General features: G+C 43.0%; 1 protein-coding gene across 2 annotated transcripts in view; it reads right to left on the bottom strand.

Moving 5' to 3' along the window:
* The window catches only part of CIT (citron rho-interacting serine/threonine kinase), a 180,971-nt gene that overhangs the window by 142,317 nt on the left and 13,509 nt on the right, over positions 1 to 25,145 (bottom strand). For both annotated transcript variants that reach the window (XM_060119127.1, XM_060119128.1), the window contains exons 4-7: positions 23,506 to 23,681; positions 18,266 to 18,367; positions 5,236 to 5,378; positions 4,246 to 4,339 (exon numbers count right to left, since the gene is read on the bottom strand). In XM_060119127.1, the coding sequence (XP_059975110.1) occupies positions 4,246 to 4,339; positions 5,236 to 5,378; positions 18,266 to 18,367; positions 23,506 to 23,681 (515 nt within the window). The remainder of the gene's footprint in view (positions 1 to 4,245; positions 4,340 to 5,235; positions 5,379 to 18,265; positions 18,368 to 23,505; positions 23,682 to 25,145) is intronic.

The following is a 25,145-nucleotide window of genomic DNA, read 5'->3' as shown; positions in this document are numbered from 1 at the left end:
ACAAGAGAGGGAAAACTGTAACATCTTGGTTTGACTAGGTACTGGTAACGCCACTGTATTGTTGATTAAATGCTTACCCTTTATGCCTAATTGTTTTGCAGAACCATTAATACACAATCCTCAAATATTCATCATTTCTATGTATTAGATTTTATTTTATCATCACACTAGATTGTGTGGGGATATTCAGTTCTCCTGAATATCCTTAGGAGATGGCAGCTCCCAGGGCTTGGTCACTTATTCACAACCAAAGAGTTGAAAGGAAGTTGACTGGGTCATGTTTATCAGTATGACCCAGCAAAAGGTATAAACTGTCAATGCCTCATGTTCAAACTAATGGTTAGACTTTCCAAAGAGTCGGATAACTCCGCAACTGTTTTTGCCCCATAACAGGTATGTGATTATACACATTTATGTCCAACAATTTTGTAAATTTCCAGAATTAAAAAAAAAATCCCCTAGCTTGCTTTCTGTACCTCTCCTACCACAGTAATTAATATCAATTAACAAAGACTTTTAATGAAAATTAATGGCTCCTAAGTTTCCATGAGTTACTGACCTCCAAGTACATTAAATCTGTCCAACACGTAATCTGACACATCTTGATAAGGATTTTGCAAGATCTTTTCACTCTCCTCTGGTGGCAATTCACAGCCAGCTAACCTGGGTGAGATATTAAAAGTGGGACCGTGTACTAGGAGCGCAGCCTGCCTGCAGTATAACCATCTGACAAGGCCCCAGTTTTACTGAACTTTAATTTTCCCTGTATTGACAGGAAAGAAAATATACCAGTTCAGGAGGAGACAACAATAAAATGACTAGGAGACAGAAGAGTCTGTCACATTTTCGAGAGACAGAGGGTTGAAAAGAAAAGAAAGGAGGGAAGGAGGGGATGAACCCAGCAGATTCTTTTACAAAATTTAGCAGATTCTTTTACAAGCAGAAAGCAGATGGAGAAGAAGGTAAGAAAACCAGTCTTCCTCCTCCCAATCCCCTTCCTGTAAAAATGCTTATACGTAAAACTGTTTCAACCTAACTTTACTCCTCTAGCTGCCCAGGGCATAAACATACACCTGCAGAAGCAGCGGGGAAAAATAGTCTTGCTATGTTGTTCCTCTCATGGAAAAGTAATAAAATCTTTTCACTCCTCCATAAATCTCAAAAAGGGCTATCTCCTATGGGTTTCCAACTGCTAAATGGTAGTGATTATCACTTAACATGCTATATAATGCTCTTTATTTATAACCTCCTTACAACTGTTTTCACAAGGGCCGAGTGAGACAGATTGGAACTGTTAGCTGTTTGCCATTCTCTGAGATTCTAATAAGGTGAAGTGGGTGACATCTCTGCTCAACACCCAAACTTCCAGGCAGTATGGTCCACCTGGAGGAACATAATGAAAATACTCCCAAGCAACATTCTGGCTAAAAAGCTTAAATATAAAGACAATGGAAGATGGGAAACTCAACAGATCTAAGATTCACAAATATCCAAAATACAATGACCATATGTGGCAGGTGGTAGGGAAAAGGATGAATGGATTTCAGGTAACATACAACAATTTCAGCAAGTGTGAACTATATTTTACATAGTATATTTTGAGTACTAAAAAAAACTTTTAAAACGTACTTTAGACCTATAAAACATTCTATTTAAAGGAAACACGTTTCACCCATCATCATTGATCAAGAATACAAAAAAAAAGTATAATTCTATATCCATACTTGATCTAGATTGCAAATTGTTGATCTTTTATAACAAAAGGGCCTTTGTACTTAAAGCAATGCTAAAAATTCCTTCTCGTCTGCTTGTCACATTCTGGCCCTAAGAGCACAAAGTTCTGGGGAGGCTATTCTCTAAGAGAAAAGGAGCTACAACATTCTCAAGTGAGTAGGACTGAGGGCCATTATCTCCTTGACCATCGAGCGGCAAATAAACCTGAGTGCCTCCGGAGGCTCCCCGCCTGAAGGGAGTGTTGCTACCGCTCGCAGAATTGGAAAGGGCAGTTTGCAGCACTGAAAAATAGAAATTTGAAATGAAGAGGAGTCCTGTCTCTCCACCAAGGGCTCTGAAGAGAGCGATTCCAGATGCAGAGATAGGACCTTACTCTTTATTCCCATTTCTTTACCAAGCAGTGACTCTGGATCATAATGGAGTTTTCTGAGTAGGTTTTCTTATCGCAAACACACATTGCCAGCTCAAATTGATAAGCCTTCTGATGCTTCTCAGTCCACGGCAGAGGTTCTCCACCAGGGGTGATTCTGTCCCCCAGGGAACACTGGGCAATGTCTGGAGACATTTTGGTTGCCACAACTGGAGGGGAGGGTGCCACTGGCATCCAGTGGGTAGAGACCAGGGATGCAGCTAAACATCCTACAATACACAGGACAGCACCCCCCTAACAAAGAATTCGCTAGACCAAAATGTCAGAGGTGCTGACTACATATCTATGCTTCATTTTATTTCTAGATGCCTGATTTTATTAAGGTCATTAATGCAAGGTATCGGTTTTTGAATCCCAGATGATAAAACTTTGCATGATTTAACTTTTTTTCTGTACTTTATTCCACTAAATTCAATACCTAAGTTTTCATGCCTGTTTCTTTTCTTTTCTTTTTTTTTTTTTAATTTTTGTCTGCATTGGGTCCTCGTTGCTGCGCGTGGGCTTTCTCTAGCTGTGGCGAGCGGGGGCTACTCTTGGTTGTGGTGTGCGGCTTTCTCATTGCAGTGGCTTCTCTTGTTGTGGAGCACAGGCTCTAGGCACGCGGGCTTCAGTAGTTGTGGCTCACGGGCTCTAGAGCACAGCTCAGTAGTTGTGGCTCGTGGGCTCTAGAGCGCAGGCTCAGTAGTTGTGGCGCACGGCCTTAGCTGTTCCGCGTCTTGTGGGATCTTCCCGGACCAGGGCTCGAACCCATGTCCCCTGCACCGGCAGGCGGATTCTTAACCACTGCGTCACCAGGGAAGCCCTCATGCCTGTTTCTGAATTGTACATAATTTTTAAAACATAAAATTCTTTGATACTCTAATCTAATTATTAATGTAATGATCAAGTGGAATAGATTATAAGCATATAATCTGAGGGGGGGGTGGTAAAAAACAACCAGTGCTAAGGTAGAAAAACCCTGACCTCAGACAAGGTAAGGAGCCTGTTTTTCCAAGAGCCTGAACCTGAAGGAAGTTATGTCAAGTGGGCCTCAGATCTGCAGAACAGGGAGGCCAAACCCTGGAATGCAAAGAGTTAACACAACCCGGATCCTTTTCCTCGCATCAACATAATAATACTCACGTTTCCTCCAAGGAACCTGAGGGAAATAAAGAAAATTTTATATATTGCCCTTCATAAGGACTAAACTCTCAGACCCAGGAGGCATTCTGAAGAGCAGCCACCCCTCACCTCTTAATTTCTGCATTTTAACTAGAACCAGTATTTTCTAGAGGAAGAATAAAAGCCCAAGTTTCTAAGGATTTGTCCAGATCACCAAGTGATTCAGTTGGGTAGTTAGTCTTAAAATCTAAGTCAATTTTTTCTTAGACTTACCATTTTTTGCATAGTCGACCTGAAAATTTACATTTTAGTATGTACCAACTTTATTAGGTTTCTAAATTCTAATTTTCTTTTACTTTGTCATCTTTTTCCTAAAGTACTCTCACTCTTGACCTCAATAGCTACCCTCTTGCCTTCCTATTAGCACATGGAATACAGCTTAATGATTATTAGCATGTGGAATACAGCTTAATTTTTACCAAAGGTCCAGGATTTAGAATCGACATTTTGAGTACTTGGTTCTTAATGCTTAACACTTGGTTCAAATTCTCTGGTGATTACTTTCAATTTCATTGCACAGGAAATAGAGGATTTGAGATAAATAAGGTTACATTTCATCAAAATATTTAAAGTGAAAAAGAAAATGTAACAGAAGACAATCTATTAACAAGCAAGGAAAAAGAAGGGAAAAACAAAATAAGCATTTTCCCATCTTTTAATCCAAACTATAAGAATGTTCCTAAAAATGTTTTGTAGGGTATTAACAGGTATTTTATATAAAAGGGTACCAGATCAAGTAAGTCTGGAAAATCGCTCTGTGTCCCCATCCCCACCCACCCTGCAGAGAAATCATTTCACACACTGACAGATGAGGGCTCCAGAAGGTCGCTCAACTTTATCCCATGTTTTCCAAACTTATGAGGACCTCAGAACACTTTGTAGTATAAGCTCTATTAAGTTATCTTATTCTATTTTGTTACCATCTTATTTGAGTTCATTTTAGCAGCTGATCCAAAATCCACCAGCTTGATGTGTCCCATTCGGTCAATGAGGATGTTCTCGGGCTTGATGTCTCTGTAAGAAAATCGAGGCCACAAATTAGTGTTATCTTCTCCATGCCAATCATCAAGCAACTGCTCACCTAGGATCCTGCTTCAGCCAAGAATCTTAGTATCTGTGGTTTTGCCATACAGACCTCCCTACTGATGGACATACATAATAAGCATTTTGCAAAACAAATTTAAGTAAAAGAATGAGAGAGAAAGAATAGAAGGGAGGGAGGGGAGAAAGAGAGGGAGGAAGGAGAGGGAAGCAGAGAAGGAAAGGGAACAAAATAAATGCTATTAGATGGATTATTTCTCCTCGAGACACACATTTTACCTCAGGAGAGCTAAGGCCACAAAAAGCTAGGGGATGTGCCCAAGGCCACGTGGCTAGTCAATGGAAAAACTGAGACACTCTTCAGGATTTTGCGGTTCCTGGTCTAACCATCATTCCATTCCCACAACATTCTCAGATGCTCGTAAAACACTAGCTGAGTGAAGATGTAAAGAAACACTTTCCAACTGAGGATGCGGGGGCACACCTTTGTCAATTACTAACGGGCAAGGTCAGAAGGACAACTACAGGGTCTTCTGTTCCTCCAGGGTATGTTGCCTCCTTGCACAAATCAAGTTCAGTTTTCCTACCACAGCACCCAGAGAACCCATGCAAGAGTTCCCGGTCTTATTAGGTGCATTGACAGATCCTACCAGCAAACATGAGAATGTTACAATTTTAGATCTATTTCACTGTTGAATGGGTAAGCTGAAACATCTGCCATTTTGGAAAATTTGCTTTCAGTCAGTTATGGTGAAGATGGGCTAAAAATTGGATGAAGCATTATTCTGATGCTGAAATCATTCACTCTATTTTAGGAACTCTTAGGTTACAGACAAATCCCCAGTCAACTACCACAGAGCCTCACTTACCGATGTACATATCCCATCTGATGAACGCTGTGAACAGCCAAAATGAGTTCAGCTAGGTAAAACTGAATCATATTTTCATCTAATTGGTCCTCATATCTGTTCAAAAGTGACAGCAAATCCCCTCCAGGCTGATATTCCATGACCTGTATAGAATGCCAAAGTTATTAATTCTTCATACACCCAAAAAAGGGGGAATGTTCTCAATTAGATCCTCGAATACTGCCTGACATGTTATAATTACAATGTCTCCACAAAGCAATGAAGATGTATGATACATATGGTAAGTCATATAGGATGAGGTCCCTGCCCTAAGGAAATTACACCCGTTACCCAAGAGAATCAATACAATGAAAGATGAATCCTAAATGCCATGTGCAATGTTTGCAAGGCAAGCTTGAAAAGTTAAATTAAATCCACCCACTCACCCACCCACCCAAGTAGACACCCCAGACATTCCCTGGGATTAGGTACATAGCATAGATGGAAATTCCTGGAGGGCAAGAAACCCTCTTGCATCCTTTCTGCATTTCCCTCAGCACTCAGCAGAATATAGGAGATGGGCAATAAACAGGATACAATCTCTTCCTTAAACAGTCAGTGTGGAAGGCAACCTGACCATCTCTTAAAAATTTTAAGTGTGAACATATACCCTCTGAACCAGTAATTCTGCTTCCGATGATTTATTTTACAGGAACTTACAATAGTTTGTAGATAGACAGATAAAGAGATTCACTGAAGCACTGTTTGTAACATGGGAAAAAGAAACCCTGGAAATCACCCAAATAGCCATCATTAAGAGACTGCTAAAATATGATTTATCTAAACTATGGGACAAGAGGCAGATGTTAAAAATGAATGGACTCGATCTATTCATTCTGCCATGGAAAGCCATCTATGATGATATATAGTGATGCCCTAAAGAGGATACAGTAAAACTTTTTTGTGATTAAAAAAACATATATTACATTTGTTAGTATATACATAAGGGAAAAAAACCTGGAAGAATATAAAGTACAGCCTCAGGGAAAATGTTTGATTAGCAAAAGAAAGTCTTCCACCCCAAGAAACTGAAATCCATCCTCCGTCTGATGATAACCAGGGGTCACATTCCTGAGTCGACACGAGGCTTGGAGGCTCATCTGCCCAAGAAACCTCAGCCCGGTGACTTCACCTCTCTGCTTCTCAGTTTCGTCCTCTGTAAAATGGGGATAAGACTGAGTCCCTCACAACGCTGTGCCTGGCGCCCACGAGATCCTCCACTGCCGTTCGAGTCCTTTCCTTTCCCTGAATTCACGGCACTGTCCTCTCCGCTCTGGCTGGGAGAAAATGGGACCCATTTTGACCGTCTTTGCATCCATGTCAACCCCTCCTGTCCTTTGCTCTGATTTCCCATTTTTAAAGTGTGGCTCATAGCCACACTTTAAATGTCTTTTATTTTAAGTTGTCTCAAACCCTTTCTGGAGAGAGGCAAGATTCAAATAAAAGTCTTTAAAAAAAAAAACACTAAATCTCACAAACCACTGCATTCCAGAAGCCAACTCTGGGATGTGAATTCTCTTCATCCTCCTCCAAACTTCTGTTTGCTTTCAGTCCAGAATTAGAAGAAAGTTCTAGTCAAGTAAGATATGGAGCAACTGCACACGTCCCCAGAGACCCCAGGCTGGTCCAGTAAAGACTCTGCCCAGCACCAGGTCAACCCCACACCGGGGACCCTGGGAGGGGCCAATGACTTGCATGCCCTCCCCAAGGGCCCCTCGTCACCTGGCATCTTACATGTAGCAGATACTCAAGCAGATACTGGACAATTTGATCTAAGGTTCCATTTGCACTGCAACGGCTGGAAAAAAAAAATGATTATGAACTAACAAGAACAGCAGCACTGAGAAGGGGTGGCAGCTGAAATGCAGACTTTATTTTCCCCAAAGTCTTGGCAGACGTAAGCTGCTCGTCCCGGTCCTCAAAGAGCCAGCAGAAGGCACCTGGCTGCCTATAGCTCACCCACGTGTCCCAGCCTGGTTCTCCACAGGCCCTGGGTACACGGGTGAATGCTAATTTTTTACATCTGTTTTAAATATATATTGTCATTAAAAAGGTCTTAAATATCCACACACACAAAGAAAATTCGCACATAATAACGGAAGTACTCATGCTTTTAGAACCAAAATGTCTTAAAATATAATAAGAACAATGCATATTTATGATGACACGTTGCAGCTATAAATTTTCTAATTGGGCTCTATTAAAGATGTGAAAAAAATAGAATGGCTTGCGAGTTTAAGGCTGAGAAAGTCAAGCGTGTAGCAACTGCTGGTCACTTTTAAGAGCTCACGAACGGACCACTATTTAGCACTTAGCGGTGACTCCTGAAGGTTCTATCTGTAATGACTAGTGAAAAATAGTTCAGAAAATCAAAGCCATCTCTTCGAAAGGCAAAAAGATACATATTCTCTGCTCCTATTCAGAAGATCCAAATTCCTAAGCTGAAAATCCCCGCCCAAACTAGTTTAGTCTTTTCTACTGGTCAAACAATTTTCCATTTCTTCAAAAGTGCTCATTAATAAGCAACAAAAATGACAACAGCTGCTAGGCAGCATGCTCTACAACATGAGGTCAAGAAAGATGTACTAAATGACAAACCTTCTTATCAAAGAACCTAATCAGACTTGACCCACCAACAAGATTCTAGATTACCATACTGCAAATTCCAACCGTACACCATTAGGAGAATTTAGTTTGGGCAATTACTGGGTAAATTTGGGTACCCCAAGATGTTACCCCATCCCCAAACTATCTTACCGGGGTACAGTCACTCACCCTGGGATGAATGGAGCCCAAGGGAAGATAGCTTGTGTGTGGTCAAGCCACGCTTCATCAATCTTGCTGTTGAGGCTAAAGAAATAATAAAGAACCAGGACTTGGACACTTTCAGAAAACACTTTTGCACTTTCGAAAATGGTACCAAATCAAGAGGCTCCAGAAAAGGGAATCCTTCTACACTGCTGGTGGGAATGTAAGTTGGTGCAGCCACTATGGAAAACAGTAGGAAGGCTCCTCAGAAAACTGAAAATAGAGCTGCCATATGATCCAGCAATCCCACTCCTGGGCATATATCTGGACAAAACTCTAATTCAAAAAGATACATGTACCCCTATGTTCATAGCAACACTATTCACAATAGCCAAGATATGGAAACAAGCTAAATGTCTGTCAACAGATAAATGGACAAAGAAGATGTGGTAATATAAATACAATGGAATCCTACTCAGCCATAAAAAAGAACGAAATAATGCCATTTGCAGCAACATGGATGAAACTAGAGATTATCATACCGAGTGAAGTAAGTCAGAAAGAGAAAGACAAATACCACATGATATCACTTATAAGTGGAATCTAAAATGTGACACAAATAAACCTTATCTATGCAACAGAAACAGAATCACAAACATAGAGAACAGACTGGTAGTTGCCGAGGGGGTGGGGGGAAGGATGGAGTGGGAGGTTGGGTGAGCAGATGTAAGCTTTTATATGTAGAATGGATAAACAACAAGGTCCTACTGTATGGCACAGGGAACTACATTCAATATCTTATGATAAATCATAATGGAAAAGAATATGAAAAAAAGAATATATATATATATGTATAACTGAATCACTTGGCTGTACAGCAAAAATTAACACGACATTGTAAATCAACTATACTTCATTTAAAAAAAAAAAAAGAGGCTCCAAAAGCATCATCAAGTCACAAAGTTTTTCAAGTCTTCATACCAGATGACATGCTGTAAACCAAAGACCGGGGTCAGCAGAACTGATGAACAAATTAGACCAATGTCACCACTGAGGCTGTGCCAGACAGTCTATTCACAGCATTTGGATTTGCCCCCAAAAATGACTCCATGCCTGATTTTTACTATTCAGAGATGCCCAGGGAGGCAATGTTTCCCCCAGAAATGTGGCTCCTAACCCAAGAAAACTGGCAAGTCCTCTAGGGCAGAGCTTCTCAAACCTGCCTGTACACCAGAATCACCTGGGGAAGCACTTTTTTTTAATGGATAAAACACATTCATCCACATAAATATGTGAGTGCCTATTATGTGTTAGGCACCATTCCAGATACCAGGAAAATAGCAGGGACTAAAATAGACAAAAATCCCTGCCTTCGTGGAACTGTAATTCTAGTAGAATGAAAAAGAATTGGAAAAAAAAAAAAAGAATTCAGCAGTATGAAAGGGTAAAGTATGTCTCTTCCTCATCTCAACCATTCAGGGAACTTGCTAAAAACATGGAGTCCACGGACCAACCCCAGACTTCATGGACAAGCTCCAGGGGTGGGGGTCCAGGAATCTGCATTTTTAAGGAGCTACTGGGGTGATTCTGATGCAGCCAACCCGGAACTTATTTTTTTTAATGTTTTCATTTATTAGTTTCTTTTTTTGTTTGTTTTTGGGTTTTTTTGGCCCACTCTGCATGGCATGCGGGATCTTAGTTCCCCGACCAGGGATGAAAACTGTGCCCCCTGCAGTGGAAGCTTGGAGTCCTAACCATCCTAACCACTGGACCCCCAGGGAGGTCCCCACCCAGCACTTTATTGAGACCCGATGCTGATGAGGCTGTGGAGGCATCATGGGTCCTTACTCCAACTAAATGACACGCTTCTACAGCAGAGGCGCCCCGGTATGAAGCCTGGCTTTAATACACCCCTCACTTCTGCTGCTTACATTTTTCCAGTGACTTCCTGGAGTCATTCTGCATATCAAGACAAGATCACTGGCAATAAAGGGCTGGAACATAACCAGTCCATGAGCACTGAAGCTACGATCCTGCATCCTTGCAAGGACGGGAGATGTCCCTGCAGGCCACCCCAAGAGTGATCACCAAGGCATGGTAATCAGAGACCAGGGAGATGAAAAGATGGAAAACAGCCCTACAGTGAAACAGCCCTGAACAATGTGACAACCCTGCAGATGGCAGAGAAAGCACAGCAGCTGACAGACCAGCCTGGCTTGGAGCTATAATGGACTTGCTCTTTTAAAGCAAAGACGGTTCGGCCAACAGAGACAGACCCTTCTGATGGCAGCAGCTGCAGATGCTAATTAAAGGGCAAATCTTACATGTGCTCGGTTTGGAAGAAGCAGCAGCTTCTCTGCTGGTGTTTGCATCTATACCCCGAGTGCTGGGATGGCAATTCCCACCAGTTGTGTTGTGTCTGGAACAAAGGATAAACGTGTGTATTTGTTGTGTGTGCGCGCATGCACATACACACGCATGCTTGCATGTATGTGTGTGCATATCGGGGTAGATATGCAATAGCTCTTTAGCATTCTATCCCAATTTGCATACTGGTGTCATCAGAGGCATACCGTACTGGCCACATCTTAGAAATGTGTCCTTGAAATGCCTGCACTACAATCAGCATGACTGAAAGTGCCATGAAAATGTAAGGATGCTACGGGCATCATTACCCGCCCTGCCCAGTGTTCCTGATCTTTGGCACGGGGGAGGAGGGAATGGATACTCCAAGCAGAGTGGCCCCTGGCACAAACCCTAAATTATTCTCTTTGAAGGGCAAGGTGACCAAGAGAAAAAGAGAGAACGCCCTTTATTTCAGAAAATACACATCCCAGCCTGAGTCATCCTTCTATTCAAAAAATTCCTCATTGAGCATCAAATCATCCAGAGTCTTGGCAAGAAACAGCCACTCAAACTAGGTAACTGAGGGGCTTCCCTGGTGGCACAGTGGTTGAGAGTCTGCCTGCCGATGCAGGGGACATGGGTTCGTGCCCGGGTCTGGGAGGATCCCACATGCCATGGAGCGGCTGGGCCCGTGAGCCATGGCCGCTAAGCCTGCGCGTCCGGAGGCTGTGCTCCGCAACGGGAGAGGCCACAACAGTGAGAGGCCCGCGTACCACAAAAACAAAAACAAACAAACAAAAAAAACTAGGTAACTGAGGACATTAATTGAGGAAAAGGCTATTAGTAAAGGTGTGGGTGAGGTTAAAGGAAATGAACATGGGATGCTGAGGCACCCCGGGACTAGTAACAGCAGGGGAGTAGGTACCATTCGTTGGCCTGAGAGGGCAAGGAAAGGGGTCTCAGGTGTGTACACTATTACTGAAGAAACAGAAGCAAGAAGCAGTAACCAGAAACTAGCTACGGCTACAGGACAATGGTTCTCCAAGTGGGGTCTCCAGACCAGCAACAGCAGCCTCACCTGGGAACTGGTCAGAAATGCAAATTCCTGGGCCCCACCTCCACCCCCACTGGATCAGCAACTCTGAAGGTGGGCCAGGCAAACCGGGACACCGTAGGAAAACTGTAGCCCCCAAACAGTGGGACTCTAAATGCACTCACTGGAGGGGGACTTCCCTGGTGGTACCGTGGGTAAGACACCGCACTCCCAATGCAGTGGGCCCAGGTTCGATCCCTGGTCAGGGAAATAGATCCTGAATGCATGCCTCAACTAAGAGTCTGCATGCCGCAACTAAGAAGCCCACACGCCACAACGAAGATCCCGCATTCCGCAACTAAGACTGGCACAGCCAAAATACATAAATAAATATTTTTAAACAAATAAATAAATAAATGCACTCACTTGAAATATGCCTCAAAAGACCAACACAAAAAACAACTACTTCAAAGGCACTGATAATTCAAAGAACCTCCTAAGCCAATAACACACTCAGCAACTGAATTGGAGTCAATAAGACGTATTAATATTTCATTTCACCAATGAGAAAATTGAAGCCGGAAAGGTCAATGACTCCAGAGAGACCAAGCAAGGTACAGGAATAAAACAAGAACCTATATTCTAAGTAACAGCTCCCTTCTGATGGGCAGCTGGCTTGTGAAGCAGCCAACACTGGTGAGTTTTGAGACGTGCCTGAAAACTGCATCATCTTACCCAAGAGATCAAAACAGCACGTCTCGCTGTCACAATAATCATAAGCTGCTCTATTTCACTAAAACAAAAAACAGTGAAGTTATATTTGTTAACTCTCTCCCACCCTCAATGACAGCAGAGACTGGTGATCACACAGGCCGTGGGGACACTGCCTAGAAAAAGTCCACCTCCAAATGAATCCTACATAGGAAGGGAAGTGTCCATGAAATTGCATGACTGTGGTTGAAAGCAAGACAGGAAATAGAACCACGGTTGTGTTAGAAACGGTTTTAGATGTGTCAGTATAAAGGTAATAAGGAAGACCACCAGAGGTGGAGCTGTGGGCCTGGCGTCTAACCCCATCTGTTATCTATAAAAGTAGCTGTTTTAACCTCTGTGCCAGGCTCTAAATTATCCCCCAAATATAGTCTTCCCTTCTCCCACAGTAGTAAGAATGTTAGCTGGATACAGGCCATGCAGCGAGACAGTACAGACATGTACACGTGTGACGAAGTTCTGGTCAACAAGATGTGAGAGGAAGTGATGTGTCCCACTTCCACAACATCCTGTGCAGAAGGAATTTGCTTGCTCTGCCTTTCTGCTCTTTTCCCCTTCCAGCCACGTGCAACACAGACATGAAATGGCCCAACTTCAAGCATGCCAAAAAGGACAACATCCTAAAGCACAGGAAGCCACAGGAGGGAATCATCACATATAACAGGGCTGCCCCACCCTGCTGGGGGTCTCTCTGTTACATGACCTTAGGCTATACCTTAACTAATACACCCATGTGTGCAACTGGGGGAAAAGACTCTGGGAGTGAACAGAGGGAAGCTGATGTAAGGTCCCAGAGGGAAAGTGGACTCGTGAGGCAGTAACAGGCTCAGAGCGTGGGCGGACTGAAAAGACCCACAGGATGAGAAGCATCAGCACAAAGCCAGGAAGCTTTACGAGTCTCACAAAGAATTTAGCTACAACAATACTACAAGGGGTGAGTTGCAGAACAATGTTTTCTTTGTAGAGATCAGCTCCTTCATGGAAGGACCCTGGGGAAGGCATCTGTTAAACAGAATTGAACAGATTTCATCATGAACCAGATCAACAAAGTAGTACTTCCGTGGGCCACCTGCTAGAATACACGACTCGCCTTGTTATATGGAACCAGACGTTGACGGACTTTGCTACGATTTTCTGTAGCAAAAACTGGAAAGCCACACTCATTGGTATGCAACTACGAATGGGCAATTTTCAACCATCAAAAAACTCAAAAGGATCCTGGGCTTCCCTGGTGGCGCAGTGGTTGAGAGTCCACCTGCCGATGCAGGGGACAGGGGTTCGTGCCCCGGTCCAGGAAGATCCCACATGCCGCGGAGCGGCTGAGCCCGTGAGCCATGGCCGCTGGGCCTGCGCGTCCGGAGCCTGTGCTCCGCGACAGGAGAGCCGCAGCAGTGAGAGGCCCGCATACCACACAAAAAAAAAAAAAAAAAAAAAAAAAATCTCACTGGGTCTGCCTTCAATTACATACTTGGAGAGCAAAACTCACACTATTAACATAATACAATTTCCATAATACCTTGAGTACAGTTGTATGTAAATCAAATTTCTATGAAATTAATCACACATTCATCCAATAAATACGTCTTAAGCAATAACCTGGGGAAGCTCTACTGGAAGCAAGGAAGAAATCATCGCTCTCCTGGTGGAGGGAGTAGCCTGGTGGAGGCAACCACCCCCATTCACAAAGAGGAAGTACAGCAGAAGGGAGCCCCTCCCACGGCAGAAGATCCGGGAAGGGTTTCTGGAGAAAGTCACATGTGTCCCAAGCCCAGAAGGAGAAATGAGAGTTAGTCAGGTAAACGTGGAAAGAGGGGAGAGTGCGGAGAAAGGTCAGAGGCAAGTTCAAAGAACCAAAGGAAGCTCAGGGTGAATGTAAAGTGAAAGGAGAGAGATGTGAGCATTGAGGCTGGACGCATCTGAGGAAAAGGCCTTGTAAACCACACGGAAGAGTCTGGACTTCATCCAGGGGGCAGCAGGGAGTCTTGAAGGGTTTTAACAGCGCGATGGCTTGGCTGCAGTGTGGAGAAGACCTGGGGGAAGAGCAAGACAGATGGCAGGGAGAACACTTAGGAGGTTGTTGCAGGAATGCGGGCAAAGGAAGATGGCGGCCTGGACTCCCACAGTAAAAACAGCACTGGAGACAAGAGATTGCATCAAGAAATACACAGGAAATGGAATCCTATTTTTTTCATTGATTTTTTAAATTTTTATTTATTTTTAACTGAAGTATAGTTGATTTACAGTGATTCAGGTATACAATGGGGTGATTCAGTTCATATATATATATATATATGTTCTTTTTCAGATTCTTTTCCATTATAGATTATTACAAGATATTGAATATAGTTCCCTGTGCTATACAATAGGTCCTCGTTGTTTATCTATTTTATACATAGTATTGTGTATCTGTTAATCCTAAATTCCCAATTTATCCCTCCTCCCCTTTCCCCTTTGGTAACCATAACTTTGTTTTCTAAGTTCATGAGTCTATTTCTGTTTTGTAAGTAAGTTCATTTGTACCATTTTTTTAGATTCCACATATAAGCGATATCATATGGTATTTGTCTTTCTCTGTCTGACTTACTGCACTTAGTGTGACAATCTCTAGGTCCATCCATGTTGCTGCAGGTGGAATTATTTCATTCTTTTTCATGGCTGAGTAATATTCCATTGTACACATGTACTCCATCTTCTTTATCCATACCTCTGTCAGTGGACATTTAGGTTGCTTCCATGTCCTGGTTATTGTAAATAGTGCTGCTATGTCATTGATTTTAAATGTATCTTTGGGGACTTCCCTGGTGGTGCAGTGGTTAAGAATCCACCTGCCAATGCAGGGGACACGGGTTCTATCCCTAGTCAAGGAAGATCCCACGTACCGCGGAGCAACTAAGCCCATACGCCACAACTACTGAGCCTACACCCTAGAGCCCACGAGCCACTACTGAGCCTGTGTACCACAACTACTGAGCCCACGTGCTGCAACTACTGAAGCCCGCGTGCCTAGAGCCCGTGCTCCGCAACAAGAGAAGACACTGCAACGAGAAGCCCGAGCACCACAACGGAGAGCAGCCCTCGCTCACTGCAACTAGAGAAAGCCCACACGCAGTAACAAAGACCCAATGCAGCCAAAAATAAAATCCATCATATTAAAAATAAATAAATAAAGAATATATCTTCAATTAAACAACAATTGCATTACAAACTAATGTTTAACTGCCAGGGGAGTTTACTATGATTTGTATGTTTCCCCAAACCTCAAAGGTTTAACGATCTAAAGGCACAGTGGAATTTCAGTACGTTATCACACAAATACAGATGGACAGTGCCCTTATCTTGCCACAGGCAGAATGTGTCTCCAGATTCAGAAATGTTCAGATTTTAGGACAGCACAATGTTGCATATGCTTTGTATTATGCAACACCCTCAGGTAGGGCCTGGGATATCACCCTGTAATCAAACATATTCATAACCTGCAGCAAAATGGATGAACGGTCACTCTAAAGGGAATGAATAAGAGTTCGGGTCAGGTTTTGCTACAGAGCTCAAGTCAGGTCTTGCTGCCAAATAAGTAATAAAATAACTTGAGGTTTCCCAGAGTACTGGGTATTTCAGAATTGCAGACAAGAGACGGTGGATCTATCATCATACCTTAATTCCTATGCTAAGTTTGGATTTTTCATATGAAAACAGTACCCTTAGCAAGCATTTTACTCCAAAGTACTGGAAAAGAGAATGCAGACAAGGAAATAATTACAAGACCCCATTGGTAATACCCAATTGAGCTACTTAAGAAGGGTATAAAAACCTCCTTGCAGCCAGGTTTCAAGGTGCTGAGGCAACCAGAATGCAAGAAAACACTCGTTTTAAGAACAGTCCCATTTCCCAAGATGGTGGGTGGAAAAACTGAGAAGACCATCCTAAGCTAAGGATGCCAATGCCAGTGTCAAGATCCAGAGGGAAGCCCCACAGCTCAAAGACCCAAAACAGGAAGCCCCCTGCAGATGGAAGCCTGTCCTAGCAGAGGAATGGCAGATATTCCCAATCTACAAGGTATTCCAGAAAAGTTATATCCAAGCAGAAGTCCACAGTAGTCAAATCCACAATTAAGAAAAAGAAAGAGACAGTTCTTACCACTGTGACAAGGCCAATTGGTATGGATAAAAAGGGTGACACTGAAGAGTTTAAAATTCTCAAAATGCCCAAATATCACCCTCCCAGAGATATGCTTTGAAAACTGTTGAGCAGTGGGGGGAAAAACCCAACTATAATCAACATGAAAAAAACTACGAGTGTTGCTCCTAGGGCCCCGCTGATCATCCTCACTGGCCACCCCAGAGACAAGCAGAGGGTGGTTTCCCTGCAGTAACTGAGCAGGAGCTTGCCACTTGGGACTGGACCACTAGCCCTCACTCATCTGAGTTCCTTTACGTAGGACACTCAGAATCTGCCATCACCTCTACCAAAACTGACCATAATGGTGTGAAAGTCCCAAAGCATCTCAACACTGCTACTTTTATGAAGAAGAAGCTGCATGAGATTGGACAGCAAAAAGGTTGAGCTCTTCGACTCAGAGGAAGAGAACGATAAGATTTCAGAGCAGAGCAAAAGGCAGACCAGAAAACTGTGGAGTCTCAACTCCTGCCAAAAATTAGAGCCCTTCCTAGCTTCAGGATGGCCTGTGTGCTGTGTGGCCTCAAAAACTAACATTATGCTCACACGCTGGTGTTCTACATAATTTGCAGGACTCTAGTTAAAATGTCCAAAACAACAACAACAAACAGCGAGCCTGCTGTGTCAAGGTAACTGCTTTTCTGAAGGCTAATGAATAAATCTGTTAATACACCCAAATACAAGGCACTCCGCAAGACACAGAGAGCACAAGACGAATATTATGTATACAGCAAATGTCCTAGAACACCAGTGAGCCTAGAAACACACCAAGGTCATTAGTAAAGGAAAGGGTTCCAAGCCCCAGGTGTCAAGGAAGGAAAGCTTCCAAGACAATATTCAAGGAAAGGAAGTTTCAGGACACAGAGACCACAGGTGTGTTGTTGATTCTGAAGGACCACTTGGTCAGCGCAAGGCCGGTCTCCCAGTGCATCTGTGTGAGAATGTCCTTGCTCAGAAGGCTGGGTAGGGCCAGGGACCAAGGCAAATAAACTGTTTATTCCAGGTCAGAAATAAAGGTGGTAAAGTCCCCCCAAAATGCCCAGTGGAGGTTGAAGACAAATAGGAATCCGTCTCTCTCTTACCCTTTTCTCTGACGTGAGCTTTACAAAAGTTTATCTCCATTCAATGTAATAGGATAGTCTTGTTTTAAGGGCTGAATCAAGAACAAAAATTGTTTTTAGGATACCTTTTTAATTTTAGGAATCTAAACCCCCAAGAACCTAAACAAGGCCCCAAAATGAATGTTAGCATTCTGTAAGCTATGCTACATGCACATCAGGAAAAACCATGGCATTGTTTGAAAGAATGACGCAGATCTGCATGTAGTGACATGGAAAGATGTCAGCGACAAATTGTTCAATGCAAAAAGCAAGGTGAAGAGCAAAGTAGACAGTAATATACCATTTTTGTAAAACAAACTATATACATGTGTTACACGCATAGACATAGAAATATTTTTCCACAAGGCATGGTTAAGGGCCAGAAAGAACATACATAACCATTAACATTTGTTTCCTTGGGGAAAGGGATTAGAAAGAAAGGTAGAGCATGTTCCCTTCTATTTCATACATTTCTGCAGCATTTTCATTTTCTTATAATAACTATGCAGTATCTCAATTTTTAAAATTTAAAGCAAGATTCTGTTAAAGGAAATAGCAGAGTATTCCCAAATAAATGACTTCTCCTTATTGCTCTTTGAGCCACAGCTACAATATCCAGCAGTAAATGAGGCTCTTTCTAAATGGGTTAGTTCTTCATATTTAAGACAAGAAGAACAGGAAGACACCTGAAAGTCAGGAAAGCACGGGAAAGAATGAGAGGTGTTGTGGGCCATGTGGGCAAGAACCACACTGAATTCCACAGCTGTACTATCTGATTATCACAACACCAGACTAATTCTAGAGAGATGCAAAGACTCACCAGATAAAGATTATTTTTGTCCTGAAAGGCATACTGTAATGGGGGGATCCAAGGGCTGGTGCTCTGAGATAATATGTTCTGTTCTTCCTCAAAATATGAAACCTAGGGGGAAAAGAAACTGTTAGACAATTATAAAGAACTAAGTGTGATGGGGAAAATGCCCTTTGCTTAAACTGATAATTCTAGTTTTGTTTTTTCTAAAAAAGCCATCACTTAGCCCAACATTCCACACATCTCATTCTTCTGCCTACTTTGCTCACCATTTTTGCCAGATCCATGTGTGTCCAATTATTTACTTAACGTCTTTCTTTAAAGTCAGCTCACTACTTTTAAATCTAAATCTCTTTCTCTTTACCTTCCCTTCCTGAGCAATTCAGTCCTAAAGCCATCAGATGGAGAAGAACCACCAGGTAAGCATCCATGACAGGTGGCAGGGAGAGCCACGGTGGCCCAGACTGGTCCAAGCAGGGTGAGGAAGGTCATCACGTGTAGGGGTGGCCTAGAGCATCTGAACCTACCAAGGGGAGGGGGCAGCAGCAAACACAGTAGATTGGATGGACACAGGTGCATAAAAGAAGTAAAAAACATTCAGGGTGATATCAGAGGAGAGAGTTACAAACATGCAAAGTGTGAAAATTACAATGAACCTTGTGAAGCTGGATTGGACTTGGAAGTGTCGATGTGAACACATGGTTTTCAACATATAGAGATAGATACAGAAATAAACAGAGATGTAAGTGTGTGTGTGTGTGTGTGTGTCTGTGTGTGTGAAGGCAGGTATACTGCATACATGTACATGTATTCCCTGGCTTTGTCCACTGAAAGGCGTCTGGGAGCAATGACATCCCAATAGCAATCAGAACACCTAGTGCCCAGATCGTGGCCTCTAAATACCATTTTCCACTTAAAAACAAAAACAAAACAAAACAAAACAGAGGTCCTTGGAGAAATGACTGATTGCAGGTCTGGGGCAGGTAAAGTAAAAGTGTAAGAGCCTGAACATCTGGCTGTATCAGAAAGCAACACAGAACTCAAAGATGGGGAATATGTCAAAAGGACACAAAAGCCAACCTGAAGAGATTCTTTTTTTTTTAATTTAATTTAATTTATTTTCTATACAGCACGTTCTTATTAGTTATCTATTTTATACATATTCGTGTATACATGTCAATCCCAATCTCCCAATTCATCCCACCCCACCCCCACTTTCCCCCTGTGGTGTCCATACATTTGTTCTCTACATCTGTGTCTCTATTTCTGCCTTGCAAACCAGTTCATCAGAGCCATTTTTCTAGATTCCACATATATGCGCTAATATACGATATTTGTTTTTCTCTTTCTGACTTACTTCACTCTGTATGACAGTCTCTAGGTCCATCCAAGTCTCTACAAATGACCCAATTTTGTTCCTTTTTATGGCTGAGTAATACTCCATTGTATGTATGTACCACATATTCTTTATCCATTAGTCTGTCGATGGGCATTTAGGTTGTTTCCATGACCTGGCTATTGTAAATAGTGCTGCAATGAACATTGGGGTGCATGTGTCTTTTTGAATTATGGTTTTCTCTGGGTATATGCCCAGGAGTGGGATTGCTGGATCATATGGTAATTCTATTTTTAGTTTTTTAAGGAACCTCCATACTGTTCTCCATGGTGTATAAATTTACATTCCCACCAACAGTGCAAGAGGGTTCCCTTTTCTCTCATTGGCCAACTTGGGGACAATTTGAGTATAAAAATATATTATGACAGGAATGGATTGTAACTCACTGGCAGGAAAATGCAAAGTCCATACAGATATAAATAAATTAGTGGATTGAAAGTTTTATGAGAAATAGGTATTTCCATAGTTTGAAAGTATCTCCTTCCAAAATATACCTATGTAATTACAAAGGGGAAAGGAGTTAACTCCACAGTGGAGAAGTGTGGCAGATACCAAAGTGACATCCTCAGGAATGTGACAAACTGAAAGTGAGACTCACCTGTTGGGATGCAATGAGAGGAAAAGAGCATCCTGTCTGTGATAATCCTGCCTGAACCTGAATCTCAGCATGAGCAACATCAGACAAATCTAAATTTTACAAAATAACTGGCCTATAATCTTCAGAGTCGCCAAGGTCATGGGGGTCTGGGAGAAATTAAGGGACTGTTCCAGATTGAAAAGACTAGAGGGACAGCACAACTAAATGCCACGTGTGATCCTGAAGTGAACCCTTTTGTTCTAAAAGACCATGGAACAAACTGGTGAACCCTGAGTGGGGCCTGAGGATTAGATGGTGGTAATTTTATCATGGTTGATTTCCTGATTTTGATGGTTGTGTTGTCATTCATGGGAAAACCTCCTTATTATAGGAAATGTACTCTGAAGTACCTGGAGATAATGGGGCATCAGGTTGGCGAGTGATTTTCAAATGGTTCAGGAAAAGGAAGTTGTTGATACTATATGTGATAGTTTTGTGTGTCAACGTGGCTAGGCTCTAGCACCCAGTCATTCAAGCCAACACTAATCTAGGTGTTGCCGTGAGGCTGTTGCGTAGGCGGTAGTTAATTTAGTAAAGGAGGTTATCCTTGATAATTTGGGTGTGCCTCATCCAATCAGTTGAAAGGTCTTAAGAACAAAACTGAGGCTTCCCTGAGAAAGAAGAAATTCTGCCTCAAGACTGCATCACCAGCTTCTGCCCGAGAGTTTCCAGCCTATTGACCTGCCCTACAGATTTCAGCCTTCCTAACGCCCAGTCAGGTAAGTCATACACATATGTGTATGTATGTATAGTCAATGTGTATAGATAGCATGTATCTCACATATATACTATAGAACCTTGACTGACACACTATACTTGCGACTTTTCTGTAAATTTGTGACTGCTTCCAAGTAACTTAATTTTAAATACACCTTCTTCCATTTCGTTCTAACAGTAACATCTGTGAAAGTGCCAGGTTTTGATATGCCAGTTAATATTAAACTATGAAATGTTTTAAAATAGTTCTGTCCGTGTACTGCCCAAAATCATCAAGCACACCACCAGTTTAACCTCTAACACATCTGGGAAACACCAACCCAACCCCCGAAATCTACCGTGTGGGATTTGCTGATCCTTCTCCTTTCCTGGCACATAGAAAGTGTTCAGTGAAGGCTGGCTGAACAGAAGGGTCTACACCTTCACTTGCTTATCATCGACGCCTCGTCTGAGCCCTGAAGCTTCTATTAAAACAAACGGTCTCTGAGGCCCTCTTCCAGTTTTCATGGAGCTCTGGGCGGGGTTGCTGGCTTCTCCTAGGTGACAGGTCTTATTCACAGGATGCTACCTCTTCTCACCTCCTCTCTGGCACTTCCTTCCCCCAACTCCCTGTGCTGACTTCTCTTCTCACACCCTTCAATTCCAAAGCCTCACCGTGGCTCAGGTAAGGAATGGGTGGGTGGGTTTAATTAGCTCCCGGGTGTGTGTGATTTTTAAATCCCCCAGCTCATGCCCGGCAAGGGGTCATCTCAAGTCATTCACCTGGAGGAACGCACACCTACGTGAGTGTCTCTATCACTTGCCTGCAGTATGGCAGACGCTGAATTTGCTTCCTTTGATATGCACGATTTCCCACCTGAAATATAAGCAGCACAAGGCTACATCTAAGGCCTCTTCCAAGGACCTAGGAACACACCAGACACAACAGGTGCTCAGCAGGTGTGGCCTGATGACAGGTGGTTGTTAGGTGCTGGGTGGCTCAGTGAGCATCTTCCACGCCTCTCTTCCGAATGATCTGCCACATCCTGTCATTTGTCCTTTCTGTGAAGTTGCCCACATTTCATTCCTGAATGCACGCCACAGCTTTCTTGGATGCTAACAAGCAGCTTCCTGCCCTCCGCTGAGTCTCTGACTGGAGACCACACAAAGTCACTTAAGTACTCAGACCCCGATCCCAGCCTCCTTCCAAAAACCTACGTGATCCCCCAACGTCTCACAAATTAAACTGTGACTCCGAAAAGCAGTTCTTGGGGAGGGTGAGTTACTATTTAATGGGTAGAGTTTCTATCTGGGATGATGAAAAAGTTCTGCAGAAGGATGGCGGTGATGGTGGAACACTGTGAATGTGCTTAATGCCGCTGAACTGTACACTTAAAAAATGGCTAAAATGGTAAATTTTATGTTGCATGTATTTTATCACAGTAACCGAAAAAGGGTTCTTGAGGTTTCCCACCAGTCACCCCCTCCCAACTCCAATATCCTTATTTCCCCCCATTTCCCAGTCTATTCATTCTAAACCACTTAAACAACAAAAACAAACACATCTGCGTAGCATTCTAATACTCACACCTCCAGAAGGGCACACACACCCCACTTCTACCTGGTCCGTTCTCGTCACTTCTCTCTGTCCGGAGCCCATGCTCCCTCTCAGCACTGTGAACCTTCCCTAACTGTCTGGCTCACCCACACCTCTCCTCATTCTATCGTACATGAATTTGCTAACTGCTCCCTCTTCTGTGATGCTTTAGCTCCTAAGTGCCTGCTTTACGGATCTGCGTTTTACCTCCACTTTCCAAGGTTGTTCTAAAACCCTGAAATTAACAGCCATGGAGCTTCGATTCCTTTTGTAGGCTTCCCACAGAGCTGGGTCCATTATCAGACACATGATGTGCACTTTAACATGGGTAACTAATAAATTGCTCTCTGAACACCAGGGCTGATGGTTGCCTCTCTAGAAACGAGGCAAATGAATCAATACTGTATGGAAGCAGTAGCCTTGTTTAAAAGAGAGAAAAACACCACAACAGGAAAGATAACTTCTCACCTGCTCTCCAACCTGCAACTCCTTAGCCACAGAACAATTTAATTTCTTCAGAGGCCTGGTTTAAAATCAAATACACATGCCCACAACACAAATATATAAGATGTGTACGAAAGCAAAGGCTATCTGACTCACCCCATGACATGCACATCTCTGAATCCCCAAGGGATGGTCATGAAAGATCATCTCCAATTCATTAGTGAAAAGCCCAAGTTGGTTCTGAATAATATGCAACTATAAAAACATGATCAAGCAACTCAGGGGAGCTTGTCAGTCTTCAAAATTAGTCAATGTCAGTTCAAGAGTGTTCAGACCTTCCTGGCTGTGCCACCATAATTAACTAGAGAGGCAGAGGAAAACTGGCTCCATCCCAGAAGCCAATTCAGCAGATTCTCAACTCTGCAATGAACATGCTGGTACAGAAAGGGGGAAAATGCTGTGATGTTAAACGCTCCTACCTGCTCCTGGGCCAACAAAGCTTTCTTCTTCATGACTTTCATGGCATAGATGTCCCCGGTCGCTTTCTCTCTGACCACCTGCACTTCGGCAAAGTTACCGCAACCTACGACACTTCTCCCTTCAAAGTCCTTTGCTGAAGGCTGGAGCTCCTGCAACTCAGCTACGATGTCAGAATCTGCAAAAGACGGAAGAGTGACTCCTGATCCATAACGAGCTTCAAATACGCGCATCTTTACGAAAGCGAAAAGAAAGGAAGAAAGAAGAAAGTGTCGCTATGTCTTCCCTAGCTGTCAGAAGACACTTAGTCACTTCCTCGTCGTCGTGAATAATTATAAAATCAGCATAAAAGTGTTTTCCTATGCTAAGTTAAAATTAAGGGCTCCAGAAATTCCAAAGCACAGTTTCCATGGCAGCTATGATTTGAATCCTGGAGACGTAGAAAATAGGGGAAGGAGAACGGAAATCACGCTCTTCTTCCTCTTCTCGGGAGGCTGAAGGGCAGTGTGTGGTCAAAGGTGCTTATCAGCATTTAGATCAGTTTATAATGGGACGTAAGCAATGTGATTCCTACGTCGGTCGACTTCGGAGTTGACTTCCAGATCATTCCATTCTGACTACACGTGTCCTGCTCAGTTTTATCCCACTAGCCCAAGCCTTATCTCCCTTGGATCGTGTCAGTAAATACCTTCCTGGCCTTAATATGCAGCAGCGCTACCAAAGGAAAAAAAAAAAAAAAAAAGCCTAAGCCCAAGGAACCAAATAGAGCCCTGACCTTGGTCCTGCAGAGCTGACGTATCACACACCTGGATGGGTTTGCAACTATCTTTTTTCTTAGCATACAGTCTATTCCTTCTCCGAGTGCAATCTCTCAGTTGGTGTCTTCATCTACCCTGACTGCTTTAACAAAACACCACAGACTCATGGGCAAAGCGGCTTAAACAACAGGCATGTATTTCTCAAAGTTCTGGTGGCTGGGAAGGCCAGGAGACTGAGATCCTGCAGAGAACCCGCTTCCTGACTGATGAACAGCCACCTTCTCCCTGTGTCCTCATGTGGCAGAAAGAAAGGGAGCCCTCGTCCCTCTTCCTCTTCTTCCGGGGACACTAATTCCATCATGGGGGACCACCTTTATGAATTCATCTAAACCTAATAATCTCCCAAAGCCTCCACATGTTGGCGGATAGAGCCTTAACATATGAATTTGGGGAACTGGAGGAGGGGGCGGAACAGTGAGAGATTCTCAGTGTTTAAAGTATGGACTAAACAGATGGCAGATTTGGAATCTAACATATATTTATTAACAGCACTAAGTTGGGGCATCGCTGGATTTGCAACAACTCTAATGGTCTAAAGAATAGAGTGGAACGTAATTATTAGAGAAATCCAAGTCAAAACTACAATGAGGTATCACCTCACACCAGTCAGAACTGCCATCATGAAAAAGTCTACAAATAATAACTGCTGGAGAGGGTGTGGACAAAAGGAAACCCTCTGGCACTGTTGGTGGGAACGTATATTGGTGCAGCCGCTACGGAGAACAGTATGGAGGTTCCTCAGAAAAACTAAAAACAGAGCTACCATATGATCCAGCAATCCCACTCCTGGGCATATACCCAGACAAAATAATTCGAAAGGATAC

This window comes from Mesoplodon densirostris, chromosome 15 (genome assembly GCF_025265405.1).
Source record: "Mesoplodon densirostris isolate mMesDen1 chromosome 15, mMesDen1 primary haplotype, whole genome shotgun sequence".
In the NCBI taxonomy this organism is placed as follows: domain Eukaryota; kingdom Metazoa; phylum Chordata; class Mammalia; order Artiodactyla; family Ziphiidae; genus Mesoplodon; species Mesoplodon densirostris.
Note: the sequence above shows the minus strand (reverse complement) of the source record. Positions and strands in the feature narration are given on the sequence as shown.